General features: G+C 30.6%; 1 protein-coding gene across 1 annotated transcript; it reads right to left on the bottom strand.

The window, feature by feature from the left end:
- Nucleotides 1-4,120: 4,120 nt before the first annotated feature.
- On the bottom strand, nucleotides 4,121-8,098 carry LOC101497184 (ABC transporter G family member 21). The gene is made up of 5 exons (XM_004496158.4): nucleotides 7,685-8,098; nucleotides 6,557-7,364; nucleotides 5,710-5,886; nucleotides 5,412-5,593; nucleotides 4,121-5,063 (listed from the first exon to the last, which is right to left on the bottom strand). The coding sequence occupies exons 1-5, from the start codon at nucleotides 7,910-7,912 to the stop codon at nucleotides 4,413-4,415; spliced, it is 2,046 nt and encodes a 681-aa protein (XP_004496215.1). The 5' UTR covers nucleotides 7,913-8,098; the 3' UTR covers nucleotides 4,121-4,412.
- Between the last annotated feature and the right edge of the window lie 1,947 nt (nucleotides 8,099-10,045).

Raw genomic sequence — 10,045 nt, 5'->3', positions numbered from 1 at the left:
AAAAATCAAAAGCTTCATTTTGTTAAGCACATGTATATATAGTAACAGAGTCATGATTGAAGCCACTATATATAAAATTAAAATTAGTCACTGTTATTAAAAAGATGATAGTACCTTTTTCTTAATAGATTCTAGGGGCTTCTTTTGAGATTTCTTTGAAGCTGCTGGTTTGGTGGAAGCATCAGTAGCTTTAGGAGTAGCTTCTTTCTTGGCCTGCCCAAAAAGTTTGGTGCCAATGGGTTTGTCAGCCTTGAAGGATGCTACCATGTTGCACAAAATATCTTTAAGCAATTTAATTAAAGAGAGTATATGTATGATGAGTCTATATTGTTGTTGTTTTTTCTAGTCTTTATATGCATACTCTGACTGAACACGCAACACAACCAATGCCTTATATAGGAGTCTTTAAAGCCACAATAATAATGGGAATATACGAATCCCAACTTGCTTGGTGAATTAATGGTGGAGAGTAGATATCATCACAATGGCATATATCACATGGAATTAATATGTTGTTTTCTATTTCATTACTGCTTCACCTTCTAGAAAGGAATAAAATGAAACTTTTTTCTTTGTCACCCTCTCGCATTCATTTTCTTCGTCTATTTTCCTTTGGAACAAATGACACCACCTATATATTAAAAATCCGAGAATTTAGAAACCAATGATGAAAAGTGTTTTAGAAGTATGAGATCGATAACACTTATAAATAATTATTTTAATAAAATATATAATAAAAGTAATACAATGAACTCTAGATATATAGAGCAACTAATTATCAAACTCAATACTAACCAATTCAATAGAGAGCAACTAACTATCAAACTAAAAGTTAACCGACTCTAATAAATTACTAATATTAAAGATAAAAAATTACTAATTACTAATATTTGTATATAAAAAAAATATTAAAGATTAAATTTTTGGAAAATAATGAAATTGTTAACAAATTTAAAACTACTAATTTAACTAACTAGTTTTCTTAATTTCTATGAATTAGTCAAGAAAATCTTATAAAATTAACTAGTTTTCTTAATTAACTATATAGTAACACAAGGTATTATAAAAATTATGGGCTTCCAAATATTGTTATAAGACAAGTGCAAAATTGATGCTTCACTAAATAATGTTGGATAACTAATTAATTATTTTCAGGCTGCCAATTACATAGGCAAATGTGTCATTGTCACCTTGAAAGTGAGCTTTTGCTGCAACTATTCATATAATTGAATTTTTGAACAATCTCATCATAACTATATTTAATTTATTTATAAGGCCAAACCGGCAAGAAGTTACACGGTACTGATGAGACAACACAAGCAAGTGGTACAATACACATTATAACTACTGATAAAATTCATAAAACATGCACTATATAGCACTTGATATCTTTACGAATTCTTCAAATATATACTTCCAACAACTACTTTTTCAAGTCATCTAAATTTCACTTGATACCTTCAGCTTACTGCTGCTAGCCTGAAAAGTAATCAAAATATTATTGGGTCAATGTCACAAATTAAACATAGTACACAAGGTATATCATTAACCACCTTCCTCAAGTGTCAACTCTAAAATATGATAAAATTCCTCTATAAAAAATGATATGAGAAATTATATGTTGGACTATTTTGATAGTTTATGATAGACCGATACTTGAAAATTGTTTGAAATTCTAAAGAAAGTCAATGTCACATTTGAAATTAAAAGGTCACAGTTTTCTCTGTCCTCACGACTAAACAATAATTAATATGGTATTAGTTAGATACAAATAAGAAAAAAACAAATACGCGAATTTAAAAAACTATACTCATGTTTATTTTTCTTTATTTTATCAAATCCACATTGATTAGTTCACTGTTTCAAACTTAAAAATCAAGAGAAAAATGAATTTTTATTTTTGAAAAATGCCATCTATTGTAGTTAGAGTTAAAATTGAAGTTTTGAACTACCGGAGTCCTCCTTATAACCTACTTGAAATAATATATCTAATGAACTAAAAAAGAAATTGTTCATATATTATGCATATATACCTTCTTCTTAGGTTGAGATTTCTGCTCAGTTTTCTTTGGTGCTGTTGCTTTGGAGGCTCTAGTTTTGGGAGTGGTCCCACTAACTTTGGCAGCAGCAGGCTCTTTCTTGACCTGCCCTGATGGTTGAGAGCTACCAGATTTCTCAGCTTTGAGTGATGCCATTTTACACACTACTCTTTTCTAAGGATAGTGTTCACTTATAGTTTTCTAGATTTAGGTTAATTATAGTACTACAATATACATCCATTTATAGCTCAAATTTGAGCATAATGCTATGTCATCAATTTGCCAGTAAATGGAATAAACTGAATTTTCAGCTTGTGGAGATATGCTGCAGCATATGATGCTTTACCTTAATAAAGCATATTTTTATGATATTTTTGGATTATATTCTACATTATAGTTAGATATTGCATGTTGAGGCCTAAGTGCATCATATGCCTATAATCTAAAGCCCTCTTGAAGACTGGTATTTTCTTGTCCTAACACCTAACTCCTAACTCCTAACTCCTAACTCCTAACTTAACAATTAGTTTTCTTTTATTTTCTTCTTTGGATAACAGCTATAAATATCTTCAATTTATGGGTTTATAGATAATGAATTTTTTCTTCTCCTTGTTACAAATTACAAAGATAAAGGCAGCAACAGAAAAAGAGATGGTGAATGTCCTTTTGGACATATATTTTAGTCACATATTGTTTTTCTTTCTGAACTATATCTAAACTAAGTATGTATCCATTATGGAAAATTAGATGAATCATTGATCAGAGGATTTATATAACAAATCAATTAACTTTATAGGATGGGGTTCCTTGATGTCTGATGGTGTGTTTGCTTTTGGAAGGAAAGTGTAAGAAGTGAAAGTAAAAAGAAAAGAAAAATACTGCAAATTGAGAAGATTTTTAAGTTGTTTGGTAGAAAATAAAATTTACGAAAAGAAAGCTAAAACTTTCACCCTTCTTGTTTTACTTTTTTTTTTTTTGTCTTTTTGAATCATTTATTGTTTAACTAAGTTATTGGACTCAAGTGGTTAGTGTGTTTCAATAAGTAACAAACCATTCAGGAGAATCTAGAGTATCAAAACTCCTTTCCCTATAAAACATGAGTGTTAAAAAAATATCTCTTGTTTGATTGTGTTAAGAATGCAAGCGCCAAGAGAAACATAAAGAAGGATTGAGAAGGAAGGAAGAGGAAGAAGATGATGGTTTATCATGGAAAGAAGGATTGAGAAGGAAGGAGGAGGAAGAAAACGATATTTATTGTGGTTCGGTGCAACTTTCACCTACGTCCACAATGAGATTGCTTTTTATTTATTGTTCAATTACATGAAGAATGCTAAAATTTTGAGACTTCTTTGATCACACTTTTCAGTCAATCTCACTTATTTCCTCTCTTTGATCAATGCAACACTCTCTCTTATTTTTTTTCTATATATCTCAAAAACCGAATCAAACTAAGACTTATATAGCAACTAAGACCCTTTCCCAAAGTTAGTTAACCAACAACTTTCCTAATGAACTCAAAACCAGATTCTATTACAATCTAAAGGGAAAAAGGTGCTATCACATAGCTTAGAAAATTGGGCAATTTCTAACTATAACTAAGAGGTTAATTTTGATGAGCCAATTAACTATCACAGATTGTCTAGAAAGTGAAAGGAAGAAAACAATCTATTGGGTATATTTTTCTTTTGTTCCCTTTTCTCACATACCACACATGCCTAAGTGATTAGTTTTTAACTACCTTTTGTATATTATGAATCAATTGAGCCTCTAACTGTTTCTAAACTAGAACTATTAAAAAAGAGTCACTTAATTTTTTCTGTTTGAAATTAATTACCCTGCCTTTAGTTCAGCATGACAGCATGTATTACAATTTTGTTTCTTCAAATCAGTACTACATAATTGTGACAAGGAAATGCTCCAAATTAATTTTCAATAAGAACAGGATATTATGTACAGGAATTTTGAACTAACAAGATTGATTTTGCAATTCAGCTTCAAACATGATAACCATTACAAGGGTAGAAATAAGAAAAACAGTAGACACAAATTCTTTGGTCTAATAGATAAACAGACAAATTACATAATAGTAAGAGAATATGCATTTACTAAGGAAAGGAATACATGATTTTCAATAATAGACTAAAACATCAGATGAAGTTTAACTGACACATCTAATTTTTTCTCCATAAAGAATTTGGACTAAATTTCTACAAACTTTGATTGTTTCATTTCATGTCAATTATTCACAAGGAATTATAAGATATTCCCCTTACAATTGAATTACTATTTTAACTAAGGCAGAAATTCAAATTGAAACAACCAATCTTGAAAATCAATAATAAGATCTCTAATTAATCCATTTTAAGTCCTTAGTCAGTGAAGCTGACCCATCCTTAAAGCTAGATAAGCCACAACTCTGAATCCAATAAACATTATAGTCAATGCAGCCACATCAACCCACATATTATCAATCTCCAAACACTTTATAGCTGGAAAATCTCTTACCCTACAATGCAACCCTTGTCTACACTCATACACCTCACTTACTGAGTACTGCACCCCCACCAGCAACTTATAACAGTAGTGACTGAAAGAAATATATTTTAACCATGCTATAAAAGAAGGCATTTTTTGAATGTAGTAACCACCAGCTAACAGAAAAACCAACATTGTCACTGAAGCTAGAGTTGTGGCTTGCTTAACATCCATGAGAATCGCACCGAGTGCTAGGCCTATTCCTTGAGAGACTAGAACATTGAAAAGCATGATTAAAAGGGTTAAGACAAATGTAATGAGGGAAGGTTTGAGACCACCCATCCAGTAGGTGATGGTTACAAAAATAGTTGGAAGAACAAGCTCCATTGGTAAGTCTCCCACCATTCTAGCAACATAGTAGGAGGAGAGATGGTACATTCCTGATGATCTTTCTTTTGTTAGCATTGGCCTTTCTAATGGAAATGCAAAGATTGCATTGAATAGAGGGAAGAATCCCCAGAAGATGGAGAAGAAGAATAGAAGTCCTACCTGTTACAAAAAAGTTATATTGTTATAACTGATTTGAGTTATTTTGACACACAAATCTGAGAACAAATACAGTGGTCCAACTTTGATAATTTCTGAAACCATATTAGATTTTTATATTAGATTTAATCCATTCTTACAAAAGTGAATTGTAAGATTAGAAATGTCTCTCTTTATAAACTATTTTCAAACCTTATCTATTTTCAACGTAGGATTTGAGTTTTTTTCAATAATGACCGCATAAATTTTCTCAAACAACATACACTAACTAATTTCCATTATTTATTCTATGCAGCCATTTATTTTTGAATTTTGATCCAACAAAACAGATCATAATGTGAAATATAATACCTGATCTTGTATGTGTGAGGGATCAGAGTGCCACCAGAGGAGTCCCGAGAGAATGGATACAGATAAGACTTGGAAAATCTTTAAGCCAGAAAAAGATTCATGCCTCCTCTCTCTTAGACCCCTTTTAAGCAGAACCTTGAATTGCTCCCACCAGCTAGTGTTCCATTGGTTATCAGAACAACCTATCAAACATGAATAATGATAATTTAGCCATGGTATTGTGTTTGTACATAACTCCATTCCTTACTTCTATAAAGAAAAGTAACATCAATCAATTGTAGAAGAAAATTTCACTTACGTTTAGGAGTTCCTCCTGATGGAAAAACCGATGGTTCAGTATTAGTGTGCTGAATATCATCTTTAAGAGCAGAGTATAAGATTTTCTTATAGGATGAAATTAGTGACTGTTTAACTGAAGCTTGATCTTGATCATGGTGCTCTATCTCATCATCATGTTGCACGTCAGCAACTATGCCTGCCAATTTATAGAATCTAATGAATTAGAAGTCTCACCAATCCATCCTATCTCTAAAACATTTCCATTCAAATCTTAATATACTAATGTTTTGGGCGCAAGGGAAAATCATCAACCATGCTTAAAAGATTATTACTTCGCTATTATTTTTGTGCATCAAATATCTTGTGCACCGTGAGTGTAAAAAAGATTTACACATATATTTAATTATAGTTCACCACGGAGATAATTGTAAAGATATTTTAGAAACTAACAAAGAAAATAAAATATCTTAATAATTAAATCAAAATATAATTGAATGTATATTTAAGACTTTATTTAGATGGATAGCTGTACCAATAAAATCCAACATTGCTTTACACACTTGTAACAAAAATAAAGAAAAGCAATTGTCAAAAGAAGGTTTCACTTCAAAAGCCTCAATTCTTTTGGCGCACTTTAACATTTGAAAGTGAACCATTTACCTAACAACTAACGACAAGTGTAAAACAAACTTCCCCCTTTCAATATCAGTCCCAATTTGGATGTCAATTTTGTTTTGTGACGTTGACATGCACAATATCCCAACCTTTTACTTTCCAATTTTATAATATAAAAACTTTTTTTTACAAAAAAAAAATAAAAAAGAAGCATGATTGAATTAAAAACAATACTAGTACTACTAACTTACCATTTGCAAGGTCAAGGAGAAAATCAGCAGGGTTAACAAAGTTATAACCCGGAACAAACCCAACGAATCCAAGATAATCCATGACCCGACCCGCATCACCACTATATATCGGGTACCCATCAGAAAGAACCACCACTTTATCAAACATCCTATACAACCGGCTCGAGGGCTGATGAATAGTAGTCACAACGGTTCGACCGGACCGGGCAAGTCTCCTAAGAACCGAAACAATGAGTTGAGCCGTGGTCGAGTCCAAACCGGAAGTGGGTTCATCCAAAAACAACAAACTCGGGTTCACCAACATCTCCTGTCCAATACTCATCCGTTTCCTCTCCCCACCGGAGATTCCCCGGAAAAGACCTAAACACCCTCCGACGGGACTGTTTCGACACCGTGTAAGGCCAAGCTCCGTGATTATCCTCTCCGCGTGTTCCACTTTCTCTTCTCGTGTAAGAGTTTTCGGAAGCCTTAACAGAGCAGTGTAGGTTAGCGTTTCCAAAACCGTTAGGTGAGGGTAAACGACGTCGTCTTGAGAAACAAACCCTATTTTACGTTTCATGCAGCTTGAGTCTGAGTTTCCGTTGTATGTTATTGTGCCGGAGACTTTTCCGGTTAGTCTTCCAGCAAGGGCGGTTAGTAGAGTTGTTTTTCCGCTCCCTGAGGGACCTAGCATTGCCGTTAACTCGCCGGGTTTAGCTATTCCGGTGACTCCGTTTAGTACTTTCCTTGTTACCTTTGGCTCTTTTCCCAAAACGCAACCCTTATTCTTTTGGTTTGTGAGCGTTATGCTGTACGAAACATCTTCAAACTACAACACAAACAAAAATTAAATAATTATATATATGTGCATGTTTTGCTATATTTAATATGATCATTAAAATAACATCAAATAATTTCATGTGTTTTTTTTTTTTTTATAATAACTTAAATTTGTTAAATTATTATTGCGGTCCTTGCTTTTGCAGCACCATATTGCGGTCGTAGATGATTCATGTCCAATTCATTACATTAGTAAATGATGGGTGTTTACGTATGTGTAGTTTGTTTCTTCCACCACAATTCAACGCATGGAGTGTGTATTAATTAATAGTATGATTAAAACAATTTAGAATTTTGACGAGTACTTACTTTGAGGGTAACGGGACGCAAAGATTGAGGAAGAATAGAAAATGATGTTAGTGGTACTGTAGTTGTGCGTGAAGGAATGGCGTTATGATCATCCAAACTTGGTTTGACTTTATTAGAAAAAGAACCTTCTGCCTCGCCATGGATGGAACTACTCTCTGTTCTGTTTGTGATTGGAGAGATATTTGGTGCATTAATATTAGTATTAGTTTCTTGCTCAGGGGGCATCATCTCAGTTTATAAGGTTAATAATTAATTTGATCAAGTTTTGTCACTTCTAATGAACAAGTATACAGAACAATGAGGATTGAAGGAGAAAAAATGGAATCACATGAGAGAAGAGGTATATAACTATAAAGGTGAACTTATTAGTTATAAAGTAATGAACAAGGCACGAGAAGCACATAGAGATGTGATTGTGTGACAACAATATATATAGTTAGTAAGAGAGGTCTTTGCTGCTACTGTTTGATTTAGTTTTTCTGTTCAATCATGTTTAAATTTTTCAGTGGCTAATTAATTAATGCGAAAATAAAATAAATATGAGAATATGTATAGATAAAGAAATGAGAATAATGCTGTTTTTGTTTTGACCTATTTTCTTTCCACTTTACAACTGTTGATGGATATAACGGTATTGCCTTCAATAGAGCCACGTGTATGGAGGCATATGTGTTGTTTTTTCATTATACTTATCTTTCTTTTTCACTAAAATATTGGAGATTTTTAAAGTTAAAGATAAATTTATAAAGTTTCTAATAATAGTAATAATTTAATCAAATTAAACACGTTCAGGGGCCAATGTGGATTTCATGATATCCACTCGTCCAAAGTATGTGAATCTATTATTATATCATTTTTTTATTTATCTCTTTTACTTTTTTTCATCACATGGTTATATAGTTTCTTTTTATCTTTTCTTTCTATCTTTTCTCCCTACACTTCATTCACACAATAGAGAAACCTATATTAATTAGTTTTCTTTGTCAAAATGCATGGTGCACGACAATGATGTCTAAAACCTACAAGCCTATAATCTTTAGTATAATTGATATTAAAGCATTATGATTTTTAAATATAAGATAAACAAATAGATTTTAATTACTGTTTTGAGGTCCTCTAACTATGTAGTTACTATATCAAAAAGTTTTAATTACTTAGATATTGAATCACGTCACCTAAAATTATTTATTCTAAACGTATATATTTTAATTATATCTTCATGACCATAAAGGATCTGGTTCTTATAGTTTTTTAAAAATAAATTAAAATATTTTGTTTTTTTGTGATTTTTTTTTAAAAGAGTTTTTTATTAAAAATAAACTTCAAATGAAAATTTGATTTAAATAATTTCTTATAAAAATTCATTTGAAATATTTCATCTTAATTGCTGCAAGATTTTTTATAATAAAATCTCAAAAAATGCTTAAGATAAAAAGTTTTTTAATAGTTTCTTATAAGAATTATTTGTGTGATATCTCTTTTAAATAAAATGTATATTTTATTATTTTTAAATTTCTAAAATTTAATATCTAAATTACCAAATGTCAAAATTACTATTTTTTAATAGACAACAAATGAATTTAAAATAATTTTTATTATTTTTAAATAATTTCTCATCAAAATCGATGAAATCATCTTCTTTTCTTTTAAAGATGGATTTGTAACGGTCCATGACTTTGCTTAGATAAGGTCCAAGCTATGTCATGCATGCCTATTGATTTAATGTTTTATTAAAAGCAAAATTTATCTAAAAATACCATCTAGAAAAACATAATTAATTTGTTATTGTGATAATTATAATTATATTAATTTTCATATTAAGTTAAAAATCATGTACTTCTTGTTGATAGTTTCAATTTATATAAAACGTCGGTATAAAAATTTTAACATTATCATTCAATTATAATCTTTAAATTATAAAAATATTTAATTTTGATTATAATTATTTTTAAAGTTAAATATATAGATGATTATGATCTGTTGATGGATTAATGTTTTTTTTAAATTCAAAATATATCAAAATGAAATTCTCAAAAATTATTTTGATCTAAATATTTAAACTTGATCCCCCGACCGTGTTTAATTTTATTATAGCTATCGTGAGAAACTAACAATTTCTTCAATTGCTTATTTCAAATGGTGTCATATCTTCGATCAAATGTTCCAAATTGGTGTCATTTCATTGTAATAATTCTCTTAATGGAAATTGTGGGAACCGTCCGGCAAAAGACCGATACTCGAACACTTGGCACATAGCCCCTAGTGCTTTTTTTTTAAGTGCAAGCCCCTATAATAATAATAATAATAATAATAATAATAATAATAATAATAATAATAATAATAATAATAATAATAATAATA

Source organism: Cicer arietinum, chromosome 4 (genome assembly GCF_000331145.2).
Source record: "Cicer arietinum cultivar CDC Frontier isolate Library 1 chromosome 4, Cicar.CDCFrontier_v2.0, whole genome shotgun sequence".
In the NCBI taxonomy this organism is placed as follows: domain Eukaryota; kingdom Viridiplantae; phylum Streptophyta; class Magnoliopsida; order Fabales; family Fabaceae; genus Cicer; species Cicer arietinum.
This window is presented reverse-complemented; position numbering and strand designations above follow the sequence as displayed.

Coding starts and splice junctions, on each gene's coding strand:
- LOC101497184 (XM_004496158.4), bottom strand. CDS start 7,912: ATGATGCCCCCTGAGCAAGAAACTAATACTAATATTAATGCACCAAAT. Junction 7,365..7,684: donor TGCGTCCCGTTACCCTCAAA/GTAAGTACTCGT, acceptor TTTGTGTTGTAG/TTTGAAGATGTTTCGTACAG. Junction 5,594..5,709: donor ATCAGGAGGAACTCCTAAAC/GTAAGTGAAATT, acceptor CATGTTTGATAG/GTTGTTCTGATAACCAATGG.